Raw genomic sequence first — 24177 nt, 5'->3', positions numbered from 1 at the left:
CCACCAGTACATGGATGTGGGTGGGATACAGGAATATTACTTGGCCATGGTGCTGGGCTCATTGGGTCTGCTGGTACAGTTACTCTGACATCTCTCTGGATGAAGCTGGGCCCATTTGAAGATGTCAGTGCTGCTGTCTGAAGAAAATCCTTTCCTCTTCCACGTCACCTGCTCTCCATCCTTTTATGCACTGTTGGGAATTTATTGTACTACCTGATGTAAATTAAACACAACTTTTTGCTTAAATATGAAAAAGTTTAATGAACAATGCATTGGACAGAGTCCTTCCACCATATGCAGATCTACAGGGAGTCTGCAAAGATGTGTCATGAGCCTTTAAACCTCACTGAAGTCTCAGTTTCTCTTCGTGGTCATCCCCACCAAGCTAGACACAGAACTCTCATAGGTGCAATCATGAGCTGTTCTTTCGAAATAACCAGTGTGAGTTAAATTGCCATGCTGTTGCAGGGGAGCTTGTCCTTACCAAGGAATGAAGGTAAGAACAGAGTGGTGAGGCTTGCACAAATGACTCAAGAAATTCCCACCACTGTCTGAACAGCAAGACTCAACCTACAGATAGAGAAGTTAACACGAACACAAAATGGATAGGATATCACCCTCTGGGGGAAATGCTTGTGAGACTGCACAGCCTACACTGAGAGCAAAAAACCCACAATCATAACTGGCTTAAAATCTCTAAAGCTAGATATAGCCCTGTAAAATCCAAACTAGGAACCTTCTAGGCAATTCTCTTTCTGGCATTGACCAATGTTAAATAACTCCAAAGATAATACAAGAAATAGAAACTTATACTAGATAAATATTTTTATTATGAGTTAGCAAATAGCCATGGAAACATCTAAAAAAAATCTTATGTGGATTTAACGTGGTAGATTGTTACTCACTTTGTCACTGTTGTGGTATCAGAAGTCTCCAGATCAGTAGGTTAGGCACACAAAGCACACAATCGATGGGAAGTATAAAGAAACAGCTGGAAGGAATGATATTTTCCCATTTTTGCAGACAAGGAGTGAAGACACTATGAAGGATTAAATGATTTGCCCAAGGCCATACAAGAAAGACAGCGGGCTGTAATCATTTTTTATTTATTTATTTGTTCTTTCTGGAGTGTCAAATAACAAGTCAGGTGAGGGATTCACTTTTATTCTACGAGGTAAATTGATGTGGGAGGAGGGATGGCTTATTTGTTATGGGACTGTCATATCAAGCTGCTAGCACACAAAGACGTGGATATTATGAACCTTAACAGAAAAAGTGAGAAATATGGACTTGATGGCATCTTGTTTCTGAAGCTGCATGTGACATAAACTACAGGAAGGGAAAGTCACCTCTGTGTGCTGCACATTCCTCTGCCAGCTGATTTGTCACTGGCAGCACGAGAGGGAGAAGCAGCGAGAAGCTCCCTTGTGCCTTCAGAGAAGCAAAGGCAGAAGGGAATGCCTTGAAGCTGGTCAGAGGGCCAGGAGATTCAGGTGGCTCTCCGCCTCTCTTGGGCTGAGGAGGCAGAAACCCAGCAGAGCTGTGATGGCTAAATTGGATGGGAGAGGCAGAAGGCTGGGTGGCAAGTTGTGATCAGTGAAGGCACGTGTACTTTTGTTGTCTTTCTGTTGGATGCACATGTACCTGGGTGCAGAGCCTGAGTTACTACCGGCACCTGCTGAAGGAGAAGCTGGTGACAGTCACCCTGTGGGCACAGGCAAAGCAGCCAGTAGTTATCTTTTTCACTGGGACTAAGTGATCTGTGCAGTGCAGTCCCTTATCTCCTGGTCCTCCTTTTGCTAAATTTGGAGCTGGCTTTAAAAAGGAGAAAATGAGGCTGGGACTCTGCTGTTCTGCAAGACCCAGCTAACAACACCTGATGCATGTCTATTTGAGTCATTTCTATCCTGAAGTTGATTTGAGTATTACAGACAGGTATTATTATTTTTATTTTCATAGGATCATCACTCTATCTTGATCTCATGAGGACTCAGTTTCTCTCCTATAAACTGGGTAAAGCATAGCTTCCTGATCTCATAACAGGGTGGGAAAAATAAAGCTGTTCTGGATTGCCAAAGAAATAAGTATGAACACCAAAGGAAAACTCAGAAATTGTTAAATTATCCTCTCCTGTGAGCTAAGGTCAATATTTGCATATAAATCATGACTAAGGTTCACATTCCAGACAGTTGAAATAAACTAAAAATTCAACATTGTATCTAAGTGCTGACAGAAGGTGCACTTCATCATTGTAAAATTAAAGCCTAGCATGAATTGTATCATAAAAATAACAAAAGAACATTTACTCAGACATCTTATTATCTAACTTCAAGGCAAAAAAAAATCAGATCTACCTGTGGAGAAGGAGGTTGACTATGCAACAGTCCGTTTCTCCATGTAAATGTTATATTAGGACCTCTCACAACTTTTCATCCTTTTTAGATCAAAAGACAGGGAGATGATAAAGGAGTCTCTTCTCACAGCTAGTATGCCTCATTGGCTGCACGTATTGTTACAAGTTTTTCCTAATGCCTCAATAATTAGAGCATATTAAATATATTGGAATCTCAAAGTTGTCATGTAGGTCAAATGCAGTCTGTTTCTTTCATCTGTTCATTAGTCAAATTTTGCATTGTGAAACATTATAATATAATTATGCCAGCACACAAATACTTTGTAAGACACTAGAGACTGACTTTAGGTATCCAGATGAGGGTTGCCTAAAACAACCCCATGATTACTTTCATCTGATGCTCCCCTGTAACAGCCTAAAAGCAAACCGACCCATCCACATGGTGGGGTCCACTCAGGCATCATTCTCTGAAAGTCTGCCGTCATCCGCCCTGCCCAGGACCCCAGAAAGGAGCACCTAGATGAGGCCTGGCTGTTGCTGAAGGGAGGGATCCCCCCGGGCCTCCTGGCTCCTCACCCCATGCCCACTCTGCCCCAGCTCTTGGCTGGCCCCTGTGCAGCCCTGTGCCCCCTGTGCCATCTCCCAAGAGCTGCCCTCTGGACTCCTGATGGGCTCTGCTTGCCTAGGGCCAGGGCTGCCTATAGCTCTGGCCTGAATTGCATGCTGGCTCAGTCAGCCTTTCCTCCAAATAGTTCAGCCTTGTGGGTATTAACTTGTCTCCCCGGTATGGGAGACCTCATCGATCCCTACAACTACCCAAAAGGAGGTTGTAGAGAGGTGGGTGTTGGTCTCTTTCTCAGGTGACAAGTGATAGAAACAGCACCAAGTTGTGCCAGGGGAGGTTTAGTTTGGATGTCAGGAAGAATTTCTTCATGAAGGGGTGCTGAAGCATTGGAAAAGGTTGCACAGTGAAGTGGTGGAGTTACCATCCCTGGAGATGTTTAAGAGATATGAGGACAAGGCACTTGGGGACATGGTTTAGTAGTGGACTTGGCAGTGTTAGGTTGATGATTGGACTTGATAATCTTAAGGGTCTTATCCAACCTAAATGACTCTATGAAGAGCACACCTTCTATCCTCTTAACAAAGCCACCAGCAGCTGAAAAAATCCATTGCTAGTCTACAGAAAAGCCACTGTTGCTGGTCTTTGTGTGGGAAAACATGACCCCACGTGCTTTGGAAAATCTGAATTTATTCCTAGAATTTTTTTATTTTTATTTTTGAAACAGCCATGCACCCACTGCTACCTGGACATGGCTGAACACTTCTGGCCTTTGCTAGTGTATAAACACTAAACCCAAACATGCTGTACATTTTACTTTTCTCCACCATCTGACCACAGCTTTAACTACTTAAATAATAGTAGATAATAATACTGGAAATTCTCATGGCTGCTGTTTGGAGTGTCTCTTATGAAGAGACAAAGGAATGCTGCTCTAATACGACACCTGGGAATGAACTAGCTTCTCAGGTCTGGTCTGTTTGAAAGGAAATGTGGAAATTATAGTCTGGTTCTTCTTAGCTGAGGCCACTTCCCTTGTGTCCTCAACTTATATTTACAGTGAATAAAGCACCACTCAGCCTAAATAGACACAAGAAGACAGGCAGGGCAAGACATTTGCTTTTTTCTACCTCTGCACAAAGCTGCTCCCTGGTTCCTTGGTGTGTGTGCCCTTTCTTTGTCTGCTTATAAAGCTGCCCAGAGCTGTTCTTCATGATGTTCAATTTCCCCTCACAATGGATGCCCATTTCTATACAGCCCTCTAAATGCTGTGTTAATACACATTAAAAACAAGCAGACTTCTTTTCTGCAAAGAGCAGGCAGCAAAGATATAAGCTTATAGATATAAGCAGCAGGCTGCTCAGCACTTTTCAACACCAGAATCCTGATACTCCACTGCACTGCAAGTTGTGTTTACAGGAACTTTCTTTTCCACAATGATCAGTCTATTATTTCCCTGCCAAATGTTCTATCTGGGTAGTCTGGATGATGACATTTGGTCCCTGCTCTCACCCAGCCTTCCTGGGGGCCTGCATTCATATCAGAAGCTAGTTTCTCCTTGAATAGCAGCACATCTGCTCCCATCCTTCTCCAGGAGACCATCCATGTTTGGGGGAAAAAAATATTTCCAAAACACAATTTTCAGCAGCATGAGTACGTGCCAAGCAAGGCACAGAGACCATTCAAAAGTTGAATGCTGCCCTTCTGCAAAGTCATTTGTGATGCCAAAGAAAGAAGCTTGGGAACCAGAGCAAGGATGCCTCTGTTTCTGTTTAAAAAATTAACTACCCCTAGCAACAGAAACCAGCTCAGCCATTTGGATGAAGAGAGTTTTAGTCCCATGACATCTACAAACACAATGGTTTGGCCGGAGCCCAACACAAGTCAACTCTATACACAAGGCTTGTTTCACTTCTGGGTCCTGGAGGTCCCTCCTGGCACTCAAAGCTCTGGAGTGTAGCTCCTTAAAAGACTTTCAGACCACGTCCATAGAGCAGCAGCTGTGTCCTAAACTTACCCTCCCTGGTGTAGCTTAATCATTCCTCATGGGCAATGTGTCTGGCTGCACACGTGCTTTGACTTTTGATTTCTCTCTTTGAAAATATTTTATGAAGAGTCTATGTAAGTAGAGAGAGATGGATGTCATTACTTGAGGAAGGAACATGAAGAAATGCAAAGTACTCCAGGTGTATTGCACATCTGAAATGGCTGGGCTGAATGTGCTGATCACTGGCTAAAATCCTAAAGCCTGTGTGATACAGCTTACGTATACATCAACTGTTCTTTCCACTTCTCAAAACCTATGCAGTTATGCATAGATTTATCTCACACAATGAAAGCCAGTAATTTCAAAGGGATTTCATGTCCCTACCATTGCACCCAGCCTACTGCATTATATAAGAAGGGATATCTACATGGATGTGCATGTGCCGATTTCCCAGTTCAGTGACCGCACTGAAATTAAGCAAATCCTCTTATTTCAATTAGAGCTTTTGTACAAGCTCAGGTCCTACCCACTGAAACTAAAGGCTTAGGTAATTAATCTGAGAACTACATTTGAGTCATTCAGATGTAAACTGGAAGTGTCTTTTTTATTTTTATTTTTAACTCTATAAAGATAAATTTATTCAGGTAAACAGGGATGGATAATCAAGTCCATTTTTTGATAATATTTTTATGACCATCTCTGGAGATAAGATCAGTTCCTTCCTCTGGCAATAGACATATGCCTGAATTCTCTTTTTTATAGAGCTCTGTGCCTCCCTTCTTACAGCCTCCATATCTCTGGTCTGTTTCATTAAGCTGTGTTTCCCATTTGGAAGCAACCTTGTAATTAAGGCTAGTAAACCATGCATTAAGAAGTCACTGAGGAACAAGTTCCCCTACGTCAAGACAGATTCCTGACTGTAGCTCTGTCCCTTCATGACTGTCCTTTGAGTAGAGACTCCTTAAGATGTCACAGCTGTTGACCATGCCTACACACATCCAGCAGTACCTGTTAAAACAGTGACCAGAATCTAATTAATCTTGTACTGCTGTAGGCATATCTTCAAAAATCAGTGTCTCAGTTTAAGCTTCTGGTTTGGATTTATAAACCATAAAAAAATGTAGCTTCTAATGTAATGTTTAGTTACTACGAATACCAACTAGTCTTTCAGAAAGACAGATCAATCCACAACCCTTGTTAAAGTCGGATAAACCCCAAACCCATTGCACTAGAAAATTCAGAGCATCACGGCTGTGGGCATGATCACGACCAGCTTCCTGACCTCCTTCCTTCCCACCTCCGACATCATCTCCAGAGGGGAGAAACCCTGAAGCACTGAAAAGTTTTGTAGCTGTTGCCACTCTTCCCTCTCACTCCGTGATGCTGGCTGCTTCCAGCAACAGATAAAAACACCAATTTCAGAAGGTTTCTCTGCCACCTTCCTGCATCTGCCTTGAGCCCACCTTTGTTTTGCTGCAGTGTTGTCCCACTGCTGTGAGAACAGGGCAATGCAGTGGAGAAAGAGACCCTAAAATGATCACTTTGCAATTCATCTGGCTGTTTACTCTCCTGTTGGTCCACAGCTCACAGCAGACCAGAAGCCTTTGAGGTCAGGTCCTGGGTGGCAGAGAAGTACAGTTATGCAGAGCAACAGCTGGGGGCACTCACAGCAGGACAGCTTTAGCTTGAGACCAAATCTGCAATAAGGTGTGAGTTGGCTGCACTCCCTCCATCCTAGCCATGCTCTGAGGAAGTCAGATCAGATTGCCCAAAAGGGAAATCCTCAGGTGAAATGTTCTGAAACCAGTCAGAGAGCATCCTGTTGCTCGGGAGAAGTCCTCAATCATGTCAGACTTTTTTCCCCACAGCCAAATATCTCCAAAATGCTGCAAATCACTATTTCTCTCTCCACAATAACACAACCAAATCTGTATTTTCTATAAAAGGACTCTTATTGCAGAAAGTGTGAAGCACCTGAAAGCTAACTTGTGCAGAGAGCATTTGGAAGTGGACAGCAGGGCTTGTGAAGATAAGGAACTGTCACTTCCTATGATCAACATCCACATGATGCCTGACACCTTGGCTGGATGTGTCAAATGCTGCATAAAAACCCTCAAGTTACCCTCATCTCCAGATAACATAACTGCATTTTCCTCTGTCTTCTTCATCTGCTTGCTTATTCTAAATCCACAACAGTTGAATTTGCAGCTCAGGGCTCTGCTGTGCTGACCTGTTTTCAGCCTTCTTCCCTCCTTGCCATTCATTATCTTGCCAACATTATCTCAATACAAATCAAGGTTGTAAGCTGTGGGTAAGTAAGTTTGCAGCAGATGCTTAGGGTGATTTCTTGCAGTTAGTCATACAGCAAATGAGACTGCAAATTGCTAAGACAAGGAAGCAATGTGGTGCTTTGCCACCTCCAGGAATTACAGATTGTTTAAGCTATGAGCATAAGATATTATTAATGGTCCTGACTAGAGAGAGAAAATGAGATTAATCTATTGCATCTTTTGTCATCTGCCTGCATGTCTTCAGCTGCTGCCATTTCATTTTTGCCTGTCTCTTTCCAGTTTTGTGGAATGATTTTCTCCTTCCCTTTTCATGGTCCTTCCTGGTGACCTGCTGATGCCAGGTCTCCTTTCAGCTTCTTCCACCCAACAGAAATTCTTATTTGCAGCAGTTCTTTACAGTGATCAATGGTGCTTTGCAGAAATCCATGACTCTTGGATGCACTTTGTTTAAAAGAAAAAAAAAAGAAAAAAAGAATAAGAACAGTTTTATTCCTCAAACATTTGTTCTATTATTCAACAGCATGTGGGAGGAAAAAGAGAGAGAAAATCTATGCCCTTTAAAAATACCATAATCAGAAGGTCAACATAGGTTCTAATCCTGAAGTCTCTCAGTCTTTTAAGATATTTCACGTTTGTGAGGCACCAGTAACAATTTTTTTTTTGCCTTCTACTGCCAGTGAGACCTAATAGATTGACACAAGGTGTCCCAGATACAGTAAATCTTAATGATGGACAACTTTTTCTTGCCCTTGTCATCGTCCCTGTCTCTTTGATGTCTGAATACAACAGTAAGTCAGCCAGCAAGGCAGTCTGTCCTCCACCTTCTGATTTCCCTGGTCTCCAAGAAACTCTGCCCATGAACAGCCATCACCTGCCATAGACTGCGACAGTGTTAGACCAGCTCCAGTCCTGCTCCATGCCACAGGAGAAAAGAAGGAGGGTGGGTGGAAGTCCTTGTGCTGACATCTGAGGTTTTCTGCACCCTCCACAGGCTTCAGTTTATTAACCTGGAGCCATTCCAGAGGGAAGAGCAGTGTGTATCTCTTTCTGTGCATGCTCTCTCTGGGATGTTTGTGCCATTTCATGAGAGTTCACCAGAAGTGCTCAGCACTAAATGATTGAAATGACCTGACTTACAGAAGCTCTAAGCCGGTCCTGCATTTCAGTTGCACAAACTGGTGTGTCCACAAAAGAAGGAATACAAACAGAAAAGGTAGTGGGAAGTATCCAATCTTATCATTGTAAACACTTGATCATAACACTCTCTTTTGTCCCCCCTCTTCCACAGTAACAGCAAGACTGGACACAATGGAGAAGCTCTGCCTTTCCTATGATTAGCTGTGTTAATAAATCTGGGTAATACACTGCTTTCTGAATCAGTGTTCAATGATAAAATCAACAAAGTGAAGCATCCATCTGGAATCATTTCGCCCCTCAGGGTTTCTGTTTTATTTACCCTGCTCCTACTCAGCCCTTAAAGTTAATCCAGTTCCACTCAAGCAGCAGATCCAAATAATTTCTAAAATAATCCTAAGGTGCTTTCCTGACATCAAATAAGGGCACAGAAGGTCCATAAATCATGCTGGAAGCTCCTTGAGTTATGATTTGCAAGTCAGTGCCATCCTTTTGATATAGGCAATTTCAGAGGATGTCTGTAAGAACAAATAGCTGTTGTCACCGATATTTTAAAGAGCTTCTGGGCCTCTATGTCTATATTAGATCTGTATTTGCTATGACAGCAGCACCTGATCTTCTTCTGACAGTGCTGAGACAGGGGCTGACAACTCCCAGATGTTAGAACAGCTGTCCAGGTAGCGTGTTACATCATGCCTCCTTTGGCAAAGGGAATAATATCAGCTGTAGGAGAGCAAATATTTCATGCTTGAAAGAGCTCAGCCAATAATCTTAAACAGCTTTCCTTGTCACACGCAACTGCTAAAGAGAGCGGCATGCAGCTCTGAAATCGATGGAGAGCATCTAGCAGGCGTTGGTATTCCTGGGAAATGCCACTGTGTAAGGCAGGTATATGGTGGGGCTGGAGACGTGGATATCTCCCTTCCCTGGACTGTGGCAGCTGTCCAGGACAGAGAGTGCAAATGAAGCAGTTGCCTTCCAGAATGGGTCAGTCATTTCCCAGACGTGCCCCAGAGCAGCTGACGTACAGCACTTGGTCCCATGCTCTTGCTAACGCACCCTGGTCTGGGATTGCTCTTCTTTAATCCGAGGGCTGACACTACCCACTGGGAGGTGATTTGTTAAAGCCTCCAGGATGACCCATTTATATGAGGGAAGACCTCAGTAAGCAGGAGCTCTTAAGAAGGATACAGAGAGATACTTAGTGGGAGAGATTGAGCACTTCCCTTCTGCTGTTTCAGTGAGAGGGGATGAGGTTTTGTGAAATCAGATTCACATTTATTCCTGCCAACAGGCACTCACAGGTGTAGGGGCTGGTGAGAGCAGCAGCTTCAAAGCCCTAAGCCCGTGAGTGTCACTTGTTTCCTGTGCCACGTTTCATGGGAGAGCATCTCTATTCCTGTGGCAGTGCTCAGCAACATCGGTGGTGCCCCAGGAATAGAGTTCACTGATTTGGGCCTGTGTGGGGCAAGTGTGGGGTGACTGCAGACTGCTCCTCTCCTCATAGGGTGGCTGAAGAAAGGTGAGAAAGTCACAGTCATAGCAGAGGGTGTGCTAGGTGTGAAATGGCACATCAGCCCTTGTTGCTTTCACCAAGTGATGGGAGTTGATCCGTCTGTTGTGAGGGCTAAAACCTGCCGGGGCAGAGATGCCAAGTCAGCAGGCTGGAGCGTTCTCAAACCATTAAGCAATGCTTTTGGGGAGGTGCATGGGAGACAGCATGGGAGTCTTCCTCACCAGTTCTCCTGACTATTGCAGAAGGACCATGTTTTTCAGCAAGGAAAGAGAAGGACGCAAGATTAAACTCTGGAAGGTAATATTAGGAAATGCAGAGTGAGTACACATATTTTTTCAGAGTCAGCATCTGTTTGCCTTGCAGAATTTAACATTGGGTCCTGGGGTCTTTCCTTCCCTTCCACGTGAACTGTCACTGAACCCAGGCCCAGCTTGGTCTTGGCCATCTCTACCTGTGTCTCTGTCCCAGTGCAGGATTTGGATTGTAGGTAGAATCATGTTTTTGATCAAAGATAGACATGGGCAGAAGATCTAGCAATTTATTTGTGAACAGTGACTCATCTAACTCATCTTGCCACAGGAGAGCAGGCAACAGCCTTCATCTTGTTGCATACTGGAGCTGTGAAAGGCTAACACGTAAAATGTGCCACCAGCTGATACTTCCTTCCACCCCTCTCAGTGCTGGTTCTTCAGGTCTGGGCTGCTCCAGAGATTTGGGGCTTTCTTCCCCTGAGATGAGCTCAACGCCTGGGCTGCATGGGTTTACCCACGCCAATTTTGCCAATTTTCATCTCACAGATACTCTTGTGACATTTCATTGCCTGACCCTGGCAACAGGGCTGAAGTACAATTCCCTATTTCCTCCATCCTTACTTTCCAACTGAAAACTTAACTGTACCTTGAACTGAAGCCTCCTGACATATACAGATGATGCTCACCCAGCCATTTCTTCTTCTCTATCTTCTTTTGTCTATCATTAGGCAAAAACAAAAAACATCTTTCTTTATGGCTCCACGGGTCCCCTACAATTCCCAGTCTGTTCCTGAGAGAACTGCTTTCCTTGTTTGTTAGTAGATCTCTACAGCAATTTCCTGACCTCAATTTCTGGGTTTCCAGCACACAAAGTTAAGACTGATTTCCTACCCTAATCATTAGCTTGGACGTTGATAGTGTCGGGTAATACCAAGTTCTTTTCAAATTCAACAAGGCAGGTAATTCAGTAAGACTCTATGAAAAAATCCAAGCCAAAGCTCTTTTAAGTGGATCACTTCAGGTCAGGTAGTCTTACTGGAGGCACCATTCAGGTCAGGTAGTCTTACTGGAGGCACCAAAATGCACAGAATTTATTGTAGGATTTAGTGATTTATGGCAGTAATTAAAACAGTGATATCAACACTGCTGCATTTCTCTTGCATGATGCATGCTGGAATCAAATCAGACATCTTTTTTCAACCCTGAGTTTGTGGTTTGCTGTTCTTCTGCCTGGCTATTGGGTCTGTTCTCTTATAAGTAGGTGCAGCAAAGACCTCTCAATTCACCTCACTCTCAGGAGCATTCAGCTGTGAAATTCATCTTACCTCAGAAACCCGCACCTGCCTCTTGAAGCAATAGCAACATTGGTTTCAGAAAGGTTTCAGAACCCCATTATTATGAACAAGTGGTTTTTTTTTTTTTTTTCTGCTGAGGCAGTGGGAAGCAGCATTAAGAAATTGAAATAGAAAAACTTGCCTCGGAGTCTTAATTAGATTCTCATTTTTTTCTGCAAGCTGCAGGAGGGAGGGGTGATGATGGAAGGAGGCTGCAGCCTGTGGTGATGTCACATTCTCTCCCACATCTCTCCCTATCACCCAGCTGTAATGGTCCCTGGTGTTTTGACACAGATGCCCTCAAATATCATTAGCCCTGTGGATAATTCTTCTGTACACCCTGGTGCATCAACCCCACTGCTGGCATGAGGAGGCTCTACTGACACTGAGATTCGGTTTCAGGTCCTAGTTCTGGCTTTCAAGATCTTGATTTCTTTCCTGCATGGAAGGTTTAAATTTAACACTTAGGCAAGTGTGTATTTTGTTCTCAAAGAAACCAAGAGAGGTGGCCCTAAGGGCTGCGGAGGGTGTTGAAAAAATGCACCTAAGCCCTTGTGGGCAATGATGGCATGAAGGAGGAGAAAAGGGTGACACAACCACTCTTCCTGGGGTGTCCACTGGTGCCACAAAGACAGCTTTTCTCTCCAGCACCTCTGCATGCATGGCAGGGAGGTCCAGGGCCAGGTGTGATGGTGTGCAGGTCAGCTCTGCAGGCACCTTGCTGTCCTGGCAGCAGACACGGAGCAGGTCCCTGGCATGGGGCTGCACATTCCTCTCTGGGAATAAAAACTGATCAACATAAGCCCTTCACCAGTTCTGGCCTTTCCTAGGTGGAGATGAGGGAATTGAGCAGATAGACTGAAAACCTAAAAGGCCTCAGATGCTCCGATGTGGAAGATCAGAGTAGAGGATATTTGGATAAGATGCAATGCTTCTCAAATGTAGCTCTCAGGGCCTGGCCAAGGAATATTATTATTATTATTTTCCCTCCTAACCAAATCCTCGTTCTACTTGCAGCTCAGTATTTCGCTAGCATTATGGTCATTGTTGGGCTGTCTGTGGTTGTAACGGTGCTGGTTCTGCAGTTTCACCATCACGACCCACAAGCCGGAAAGATGCCCAGATGGGTAAGTAGCTCTGGTGGTAAATATTCAACAGCCTACTGATGGAAAAATCTAAATGTTGTGGCAAACTGATGAGGGGAAGAAGTTGTTCCCCATTAACCCCAAGTGTCAAATAGGGACACTGTTTTACACTGTTACATTTGTTGTTGGAGTGAAAGAACAAACATACTAAATTGGGGTTTCCATTAAAAACAGCATCTGTTATTTAGGTTTTTTATTTAAACTTTAAACAGGGGTAGGTAAGAGTAATCTCTCTCAGCACGTGCATTGCAAGCGCTAACAAAGGTGGGCAGCACCTTTGATTTCTTATCCAGCAGACACCAATAAAACGTGACATTACAAAGCACCAGCAAACATTTACTGGCCTCTGCTGGGCAGTTTGTCTGCTCTGCTCCCTCATAGATTCTCACTGAATCTAGCAGCAGAGCTGTAATCCTCCAGAACAAAGGCAGGAGGTGAAGCCAATTTGCTTATCTTGTCTTGCAACTGCCCCACTTAGGAGTTGGCTCCCAGAGCTGCTGGAAAACCAGGAACAGCAACAACTCATAACTGAACGCTGAGCACAGCTACGCTTCTCACAGCTCGGATCCGGCTCCTAGTGCACCATCAGCAGAAACAGAAAGGCAATACTTTTGGGCTTGCTCTGGCATCAAGTAGATCCCCGGACATCACTGGCTCAAGTATCTGCCCTTTGCTGAAGCTATGTCCACTGCTCTGAGTGGAAAATTAATTCTGTCTGTTTCCGTCTGATCACTTCTCAGTTCAGCTAGCATCTGGACCCTCTTTTCTCTACAGCAGAGACTGTTTTCCCACTGAGGTCTGGCACCTGTCCCAGATGCCTTTCAGGAGGAATGTGTTTATTTTAGATTTTCCAGATAAAACTAAAGTATGCTTTTTCCTCTCTCCCTTCCCTAAGAATAGGTTTTAGAATAAGAAGGTTGTGCTTTGCTATTGCAAAAAGAAAAACAATGAAAGCATAAGCAGATACAAATAGTCATCTGCCTACCTTGGTTTTGCAGATGTCTGCTCCTATAGCATCCTCTAGTACCTCATTCACCACATTTGTCATGCTAGACAATTATCCTGACACGTTAAATGTCCTATGCTCACCAATGTCAGCCTGAGAACAGAAATGCTTTCTAATTTGACACCTCCAAAAATAAACTGCAGCATCAGTGCAAATTAAAAAATAAATAAATAAATAAATAAATAAATAAATAAATAAATAAAAAGGAAGTCCAATAGCTAATAAGCCTTTTAATAACTATTTCTTAAAGTGCCATATCATTTAAGATCACCTTACTTTCAAGACACCAGAGCATGGGAATTGTGGATAAGCCTCCATGCAAGCAAGACTTGAGGGCACAAATTTGGGCAAACATGCTTCAGATATGTACCTGGACAGAGTATGTAGCAGCGTAACAGCTCCCATGAGCAATTTTATTATTCATCTTGCTTTTTGAGGAGCCTGGACAAAATAGCTCATATTAAATGAGCTCTTTAGTCAGCTCTTGCTCTGTATCACAGTACAGCAGGAGATCCTCTCAGGCCTCCTCAGTTATTTTGCTGAGGAAACTGTCGTATGATGCTCAGATTTTGGAGGAAATTATGATTCAGGACTCTTCTGTGAGTTTCTCGTGAGAGAGCACAAGCCTAAGAGAACAGTGCTGCAAAGTCCCATGGCAACATCCTGTGCTAACACAACTGACAAACACGGGAGCTTCTGTCAATTTGGCCAGTTTTAGCATTGGGCCTAACCAGACTCTTGAAACCAGTACGGGAAAACAGGGGCTGGAGGGTGAGAAGAGAGGGAATGGAGGGCTCTAGACCTGTGTTTTGAAGCATGTTGTGTAGGACTCACTAGCCCTCTACAGACCTGCTGCTAAGCTTTGTGACTACAGTCTGGTCTGTGCCTGACAATATCTGGACCAAAGGACGAAAGAATAAAAACTACAGATAAAAGAAGACCTGGTTGAGTAGTCTGGGGTCTTGCCACAGAGCTGCTGAGGTCCACCCTCTCGTCTGGAAACACTGAGTATAAAGAATTATCACTCCAGATGAACATGGTTCAGTGCCCTGACTGCTGAACTGCTGAACTGGCATGCATTAAAACAAACAAACAAACAAAAAAACAATAAAAAAATAAATTATGAAGCAAAAACTCTTTAACGGACTGCTGGGAAGAGCAGATGATAAGACTGTGAAATCTGCAGAACAGGCAAGCTGACAGAGCTGTGAGATCTCAAGAGAAAAAAAAAAAAAAAGTGAATGCCAGGTATGCAGGGAAGAGGCTAACTCCACAGAATTGGGCATTAGTCCTCTGCAATACACGGCCAAGGCTCAGTCACTAGGATTCATGGCACATTCTCCATTTTCATTTTTTCCTGTCCACCTATTTCAGGGCATGTTACATTCTTCTGTCGCAGACAGCCTTACAGACTTTTGCTCAATGAAAAACTGGGATATACTACATCTGTCTGCAGAAAGTAGGAAATACTGTTCTTTTTTCCTCTGCAATTCCAGTCTCATCAGATTCCCCTACCAGCTACTCTCTCCCCACACTCTCCTCCTCCTCACAAAGCCAGACATCAGTGTACTGCAGAGCTCTTGCCCTAGTTGACTGGATAATGTTACACAATTATTTTCACCTCCTGCTCCGATGCAATTAGTGCTGAGGTAAGTTCCAGGGGAAGGCACTGGGTTTGTGTGGAAGCAGCTTCAAACCTAGAGGGTATAACTGATGGCACTGCCAAAACATCTGCTTTCTAAACTTTTCACAACTGAGCAGTTTCTTTTCCCTGCCCATCTCTCAAGGGCTTGGTGTTTGGCCTTTGGGCCAGAGGAGGGAGGAGATACGAGCGTTAGTTTTTAAGCTCTCTGCAAGTTCTTGCTTCTTCCCTTACTCCACAGATGAGAATTGTGCCTTCCTTCCTATTAATCTTGATGATTTAGTAAAGCCTACATCTTTCCAAGAGAGAAGCTTAAATCTGAGGTGTTCGGTCATGGTATTTACTGGTTACTCAGCTCAGAAGTGGGATCTGATGGCAACGTGGCGCTTTTTAAAACATCTGCTGAAATAGCATGAGGCAAAGTCCAGCTAGCTGACAATTTGGGAATGGATAATATCAGGTGTGAGGTACAACTCCACCAACCCACCCCTGCTGACAACCAAAACAATTGGACAGGTGACAGATATAGGAAGATCAAGCACAGAGAGCAGAAAGGCTGCGGTGGTGGCAGGGTTGCAACAGCGGCAGGCTGCTAACTTCTGAGGGTGGCATACCTGTGTCCTTCCTCCACAGAAACCCATAAATGACAGTACAGATGAGAATGTAGTTTCATACCATCATATCCGGGCTGTTTTCTGACAGCTCCTGTGCTGTATCTGTCTCCTGAATTAGTTGGCATGACAGACCATTTTGATGCATGAGCATCTCTGTTTTCAAAGAAATATTGTATTTTGAAGTTTAAGCAAATTAAAAGCTGTGTTGCTTTCTTGCACATATTTATTTTTCTATGGGAAATGGGCTTGGCTATATTTATAAATCTAATTTCCCTAGGGAGCAAACACTTTATCTTGAAAAGAAAAGTAATATTCCTGTAGAATAAAGCTTTTTCACCTCACGTCTCCTTCCAGAGCTAAGAGACATATTAACATTTTCTAATAGGAAAGTTTGCCTGGTGTAGTATTTTGGAATTTCATGGTACTAGAGAATAAATTTATCTTTCTCCCCTTTGCCACAAACACTGTTAAAATACTGTTAGTAATTAAGACCTTATTTTGTTCAATGATGTTTCATTTTCTGTCTAAAGGCTGTCAGAGGACATTATAACTAAGTAAGTTCAATTAAATCGAGGATGGATTTTTTTAAGCTGCTACATTACAGTTTTCTCTTTGTCTGTGGTGACCATGGAGGAAATAATGAAACATTTAAAGTCCTTGGGAAAAACATAATAATTTGAAACACAGGAAATATTCTTCCAGGATAAGGAATAAGTGATTCATTAGTAGGAGAGAAGCAGAAAAGCTCACAGAAAACAGTACGAGACTGCAAACCAGAAGAACACTTACTGTAGAATTTCAAAGTTGTGTAACCATCTTCCACTTGCTATTGCTTGGGGTTTTTATTAGTATTATTCCCAGCTGTGGTAATTAATGGTTTCTCCTTTCTGAAATTATGCTTGTCGTTACAGCAGCAACTTGATGTGCTTGCTGTAACTTCCCCATCCCTGCATCTGCACTGTGCAAACACAGGAGACAACTCAACCTGTATCCAAAACAACCACAGAGGCAGAGGGCAGTGCTGAGCTCTGTGTGGCTGAAGTGACTGCAGCAGAAATGCAGAAAGAGTCCTGTTCTTCCTGAAACCAGTGGTCACTTCTGCTCTTTACCAAACAGCAGATTATTTGACTTGCAGCCAGAATGACAAAGTCATAACGGAGGCCCTCTCTGTCCCTGGAGTGACTCACGAGCACCTTGCAAATGTCTATTTTGTATACATACTGCTTGAAGGACTTTACAGTTACAAGATTTACTGATTTAATTTGCAATGTATCAACTCCAGGAATTATCGGAGGCTCAGATTTCAGACAGAACATCAGAAGACCAATTCACAAGGAAAAAGAGCTGGATGTACTCTCTGCATTTGGCTCAGCTGATGACCTTGACAAGAAATGTACACTCCCCAGTCTGCCAGGTGCAGGATAGAGCATTCTCACAATGCTCCAAGAAGTTGTACACCAGACCATGAGGAGCCAATGGCAGCTGACAACAACATTTGGATTTGAACTGCCCAGTCTAACTGATTTACTGTTATTCATTAGAAAAAGGTCTTCTGTATTATGCAGCTAAACTTCAAAGGAGTATTAAGATCACTCAAGTGAAAATTAAAAAAAAAAAGAGAGAAAAAAAAAAGGTTATTTAGATTTAAACAATATGGGTGAGGATAGTGCTAAAACAGCTGTTATTTTGTTGTGTATATATATTATTTTTTTTTCAGCGTAATCTGAAACTTTGTTCCTCAGATCCTTAACTCTGTCTCTTTCCATGTTACCTGGGAAGTGGTTGTAAAACAATGCAGCCAACTTTATCCACTGCGTTCAATTACAGAGATGCAAGGTTGTTTGCAAAATACAGGAGTTCAAAAACCATTTTGTAAAATAAGATCTTACATCTCTTTTGCTTTCTACACTAGGTAGACATCTTCAAAACATATCCAAAAAAAAGGTATTTCTCGGGAATAAGCCAGAGCCAAAACCACTACATTTGAAAGCAGATAGCTGAAGAAACAGCAGGCAGTCATTCTAGCAGAACATACAGACTGACTATAACAGTCACTGAATATTTCAAAACCTGTTAAATTGCACTAAAGTTCCCTTTTTTTATATTATGATCACTTTCTTTCAGGTCCGTGTCATTCTGCTGAATTGGTGTGCTTGGTTTTTACGTATGAAAAAACCCGGGGAAAACCTAAAGCCCCTCTCTTGCAAATATAGCTACCCCAAGCACCATCCAAGCATGAAGAGCATGGAGATGAACGTCCTGCCTGGGCACCAGTCCAGCAATGGCAGCATGATCTACAGCTACCATGCAATGGAGAATCCATGCTGCCCCCAGAACAATGACCTGGGTAGCAAGAGTGGAAAGATCTCTTGCCCCTTGCCAGAAGATAATGAGCTTGTTCAAAAGAAAGCTTTAATGGATACTATCCCAGTGATTGTGAAGATCCTGGAGGAAGTTCAGTTCATAGCAACGCGCTTCAGGAAGCAAGATGAGGGTGAAGAGATCTGCAGTGAGTGGAAGTTTGCAGCTGCAGTTATAGACAGATTATGCCTGGTTGCATTTACCCTTTTTGCCATCATTTGCACATTTACAATACTCATGTCTGCTCCAAACTTCATAGAAGCTGTTTCAAAGGATTTTACATAAGGATTTCAAAGATAAACACAAAGAGCAGAAAGGTAACTTAAAAGTGAATATTACCAGTAATTCTGCTAAGTAATTTAACTCATAAGAGAGAAGTGTACTTTTATGTGCTAACATACACTGATGGGGATAAAGTTAATTTTAGGAGATAATAATTACTGATGTTAGTAATTGTAGTTACTGAATAGTATACATATTGAGCTCTGTTACTTATTTCCTAGACTAATTCCACACGTAATTATGTCATCATCTGTTACAAATAATAGACAAGAATTCAAGTGCACAATACATTTATAACAAGTTAACAGTAGTGTCAATGTGTTACTATGTATTTGTGAACTTTTAAATATTGTTAGTAAGTTAAATGATACATTCTTGACTATAAGATTTGCAGCATTTTATTGTTTTCAATATCTTTATGTTTTATCATTTTTGTTTAGTGTGGTTGTGAAATTTACTCCTCACATTTGACAGACATCTCTCTGCACTTTTATGATCCTGCATATTGCATATAAGAAAATAAACTATCATCTTGTTAGCTCTTACCTGTGCAATGTCTGGAATGTTTTATCAGTAAATATGTTTTCAGATTTTAATTATTAATATATATATTTATTATTTTTATTTTTTTTTGCCAGGATATTATCTTTTTGTTAGTTTGTTTCTAATGTAGGAAATGTTGGCTGTTGAGGATGGAAAGAAAATTCATGCTGACAATCATACATATCATTAACACAACACCCCCGGTGCTCTTGCCGCTTAACTGTAGCTGTCATCTTTACTTAATCTGAGATATCTCTGATTTCTTGGGTCACAGTTGCCAACGTAGAGTGATTAACTCTGTGTAATTAGGGCAAAAATATTGGCTTTGCATAATCTGTAGCAAATTTGCCAATGATTTCACTGGTGTCAGATTCCATATTTGTTGCCCTTGGTCTTTACCACACTTAAGCAATATTTTTTGCAAATTCTTTTAGTACAGTCCACTTTCAAGCTTGGTCAATATGACTTTGTTAAAAAGATTGTGTAAAAGGTTATTTTTATTTTGCTAAATTTTTATGCATCAATGTTTCAATTACAGTATCAAAGTATCAATTAATAAAAAAATATTTCTATCATGATATTTGGCTGGAAGATATTGGCAATAAAACCCTCTTCTCAATAGCATCTTTCCATTCACTGCTGTAGTGGCAATGCACCTTTCTTGGTATGACTTTTTTTTGCCAACTGACCACCACAGACCTCCAAAAGGATATGATCTGATTGAGGCATCTTCCCTCTTTGGGGTAACATAGCATTTTTCTGAGTGTTCACTAAAAGAAAACAACAACTTACTGTTTTCTATGGTTAGCCTACACCTTCCTTTTCTTCCACTTGTTAGTGCACCAGAATTAACATGTCCCGTATCTGCTTGATGGATCCGTCTCACTATCAGTATTGAAGAAAGAGAGCTATTATTCAAGAGAAAGCATTTAATTTAAAGGTGACAGTGAAGCTGATAGCTATACAGACTGAAGGAACACGCAACTATTTCTTTTTGAATCAGGTTCTTGAGCTTCTCCTCTATTGCTCTTTATTATGGGTGTGATGGCTCCCTTCAGACAGAGACTTCACTGTTCTGAATGCTACCTCTGTGGATATGAAATTAGATCATCACATCAATGGAGCTATCACACCACTTGGAGTTATGTTCAAAAAAGCACCCTGATGGTTCTGGCCACAGCTGCCTGTTCAGTATTTCATGTAACTTTTGTGCTCTGTATTTACGGAAGTTTCTTCAGTTCTGGGTGCAGCTCAGAGGGGTAACAATGACTTATGGTAAAAACCTCCACTGAAAATTCAATCCATATTTCTGAGATCTTGTTCTCCTCCACAGGAGCTCTAGTGCTCTAATTAGTTCTTTCTGGGCCAGCAAGACAAAACTGCCATGATCTCTGATTCTTTCTCCTGCCCATTTTGTTGCTTCTACTTATTAAATTGACCTTGCAAAATGCAATTCAAGAGCAGTTTGGCTAATAGAAATATCTTAACTGAACTGCTGTACTGGTCTGGGGCTTTGGGTTAGTCATATCAGGCTCTGCTCCTGGACTGCAGCTGAAGTGCTCACTGTAAATTACTGCTTTAGTTACAGGGACAATAGACAAATAAAAAGCCTAAATATCATTTACTTCTGCCGCTGATGATGCAGGATGCTAAATGACCTTTGGAACACTTGCTCAAGGACCACTAATATTTTTGCTTGAAGATCTCCATTTTGAAAGTAATCTCCAGTGACAGGATAAAAAGATAAAAGCTAAAGTTAAAGCACACAGTCAGAATAGCTTAGCTTTCCAATGCAAAGCACGTTTTTTTACAAGTAATGTAGATTTGTTGTATAAGAGTATTTTTAACTGGATGTGTATATGTTAGGATCAGAGAAAGGACAGAAACTGTCTGAAAACAGCAACGGGAAATTAATTTCAATAATTTTTGTTTTATTAAGTCAGTGCAAATAAAAACTTCAATTTACAGTTTACTATCTAATACTGTTATATAGCAAGGCTGGACTGTCTCTTACAGAAGTGTTCTAAAACTCAAATTATGTTAGCTCTATGCAGTTTACAAATCTTTATACTAGACTGAAACTGCTTTCTGCTTACTTGTTAAGGTGACAAAGTAGAGCAGATCCTTTGGATATTCAGTAGTCACTTAACCTTTTGGAAGGTAATAGCACCATCAGCACAGAATTTGTAGAATGACCTAGTTTAAGATGGCCCAGAAAATAGTTACTATACACACAAGGCAATGCAGAATAAAGTGCCAATACATTTAAGATTTTTCTGAGAACCACAGCACCCTTGGAAAAGCAGACGCATCATCTCTATATACTGATTCACAGCCCTTCATGACATGGCTAGATAGTGTCACAGAGTATCTGTCAAAGTACTACATAATTCTAAGAGAAGGAAAAAATCCCAAAATGACTACTAAGGGTAAATGGCAACAAGGAACTAGCCCACAATGTCCCTTACAATGTTGAGGCACTTACACAAGTGAAACATGAAGAGCGTTGATCCTCTTACCCTTCCCAGGTAACACAGAAACATGACAGTAAAGGCCTTTATGCATTGTCTCTTGCTAAAGAGAGAGCCTTATTTCTTAGAAGGCATGGTAGGTTTCTGGCATGGTGGTATTCAGCATAAGAAGATGAGAGTCTGCCCTGATTTGTTCATGAAGCATAAAAAACAATAGATACCATCAATGCCTAGTTTTCACTTTGACTCATGGGTTACAGTGTTTTCTGAAGTGTCTTAATTATCTTGACTCAAAATACCTAGATATACCTGGAACAATGTGTTTTTCAATCTTCTTAGAACACTGGCAGTCACCCTTGAAAGTCTGCTATTTTGCCTACCACCATGGGAAGTGTGGCTGTATAACTTCTATCAGTGAATATCAAGAATGTATTTACTACAGTAAAACCATATAGTTCTTTAGAACTAACATTAACTTTTTAGTATTGATAATAATAGAGAAGTAGAGGATTTTGAGCTAAAAACATTTTCTTATACTAAGTTACCACATTCCCTGAGTAAGAGAGTTGTTTAAATCAGCAGAATATTGTTGAAGAACATGGCTAATTGGGGGTTTTATACTGTAAGAGTGTCAAATATTGTGAAACCACCACAGAAATAAATACAGGTGAATCCAGCTGACTAGGAAAGGTGCCCTCCTATGCCTGTTGCTTGCGAACAGGGAGTGTCTTGTGGGTGAAGTGGCCTTGGTAGCTGCCTTGGCCATAGCGACCACAAGGTAGTTGAATTCAAAATATTCGGTGATAAAAGGAAAACTGCTGCCAAAACTTCAACCCTGGATTTGGGGAGAGCAGACTTCAGACTGCTCAGGGAACTAGTTAGAACCACTGCTCTAGTGGTTGGCAACCCTGCCCAGAGCTCGGGGGGGTGAAACTAGATGATCTTTAAGGTCCTTTTCAACCCAGGCCATTAGATGATTCTTGTGGGTCCCTTCCAACTCGGATATTCTATGATTCAGTTAAAATCTCTTCTGTCAATCTCCTCTTTCTGGAATTTGGAAGAATATTTTGAACCTCTGTAAAACTTTTATTGAAAATATGTCTGTGTTAAGGGCTCAGCAAAGAAAATTTTCCTGGAAGACCTCCCCTTACCAGAATTACACATCCAGTTTGGAATTATTAGCAAAACAAGGGTTTCTTATAATTTTTCCTCTTGATTGCATGCAGAGTAAGGGAGAAAGTACCGAAAACATACAAACTCCCCATTTCAATTTAGTAAAAATGTGTATGCTCAGAAAACTGGCTCCCTTTCTCTCATGTTGAACAGGCTGGAGGACTCTATGTGTCTACTGTGCTTTTGTGCAGGTTTTGCACAGGAAAGAGTAGAAATGTCTCTTGGATTTATATTTGACACGGTAGCTTTTAAAGCTAGACTCCATCACAACTGCTTTCGATCACCATTTAAGATGCTCTTTGGATCTCTAGTTCTGACTCCTTATCAAATATCACACAAATCATTCACACAATCTTTCTCCTGACCAACATGGGATCAACAACAGCTATGTTTCAACTGCTTCCAACATAACTAATCTTAAAACTCAAATAACAGAGAATTTACAGTTTCCCAAATGCATCACTGACATATTTTACCACTGTTTGGGAATCACTAGCACATAGTAAAATCGACTAGATTCAAATACTTTAAAATACACCTTCCATATGAGATCAGACAGAACAAGGCAATGACCTGAGATTGATGCTGTGCAATAGCTGGGAAGGCTCAAGCTGTGGAGATGTTGGATACACCATTTCAAACGTGCCAGAAGGGCCTTTCTGCTGCACATTCTTCCTACTGCTATGAATTTTCAAATGCCTTGAAGAATAGCAGCAGACTGAAACCTCAGTGTCCAGAAACGGACTCAGCTACGATAATGGTGATGATGAAGAGCAGATTTCTCAGCAGCTGTGCTGTGTGAATTTTGTGTTTTAATTCCAAATGGCTTTTGGAGAAAAGACTACACAGCAAACTTGGGTCAGCATCTTCTTTCATATCCCTGAGCAGCTCCCATAGTTAAAGCCAAAAAAGATAAAGTTCAGCATGAAATTCCTAAATCCTTAACTAATAAAGTGAAATACTTGCATCTACTGCTGTCCTGAGATAAAATTTAGTACTCAGCTTCCTAAGGGCTTCGGGGAAGAATATTCTGCATTGGCCCACAGGGCAGGATTTTTTATTTTATTTTATTTTTTAAATAAAACTACTACAAAATTTTTTCCTCCTCTTCTCTCATCACCACAAAAACAGCAATATTTTTTGAGTGTTTCCAGAGAGCCTTCAAGTCATAATTTTAAAATTGTATTACAGAAACAGAAGTGAACCACATACCTCTTATTTAAAGCTGTGAGTTTTGTTGTTGTTTTTTTTTGTGTATTTGTTTGGTTTTTTTTTATTTAATTGTTGCTTCTGCAGAGTAAGAATAACATTATATATATATATGTAAGTCTCAACTTTTTGTATTTGGGATTTGTGAGAAGATGAGTTGACAGAGCAAGAAACAGCCAGGTTCTCACCACTGTCAACAAAGATTGCCAAGTGAAAATCTGAGCTTTTGAAAATTAGTTTTGATGGTAAGCATCTGCATAGCATGGAAGATTCTTGTAAACTTGATAGAGTTTGTTGAGAGAG

The 24177-nt window shown here is 41.5% G+C and overlaps 1 protein-coding gene across 1 annotated transcript in view; it reads left to right on the top strand.

Moving 5' to 3' along the window:
* Nucleotides 1-19466, top strand: part of LOC308186183 (neuronal acetylcholine receptor subunit alpha-7-like) — a 60041-nt gene extending 40575 nt beyond the window's left edge. The window contains exons 10-11 of the mRNA XM_080575212.1: nt 12446-12555; nt 17960-19466. Coding sequence (XP_080431338.1) covers nt 12446-12555; nt 17960-18481 — 632 coding nt within the window. The 3' untranslated portion in view covers nt 18482-19466. The remainder of the gene's footprint in view (nt 1-12445; nt 12556-17959) is intronic.
* Nucleotides 19467-24177: the final 4711 nt, after the last annotated feature.

This window comes from Anser brachyrhynchus (genome assembly GCF_964034855.1).
Source record: "Anser brachyrhynchus genome assembly, chromosome: Z".
NCBI classification, from domain to species: Eukaryota; Metazoa; Chordata; class Aves; order Anseriformes; family Anatidae; genus Anser; species Anser brachyrhynchus.
The sequence above is the reverse complement of the archived record's forward strand: the minus strand, read 5'-3'. Positions and strand labels throughout refer to the sequence as shown.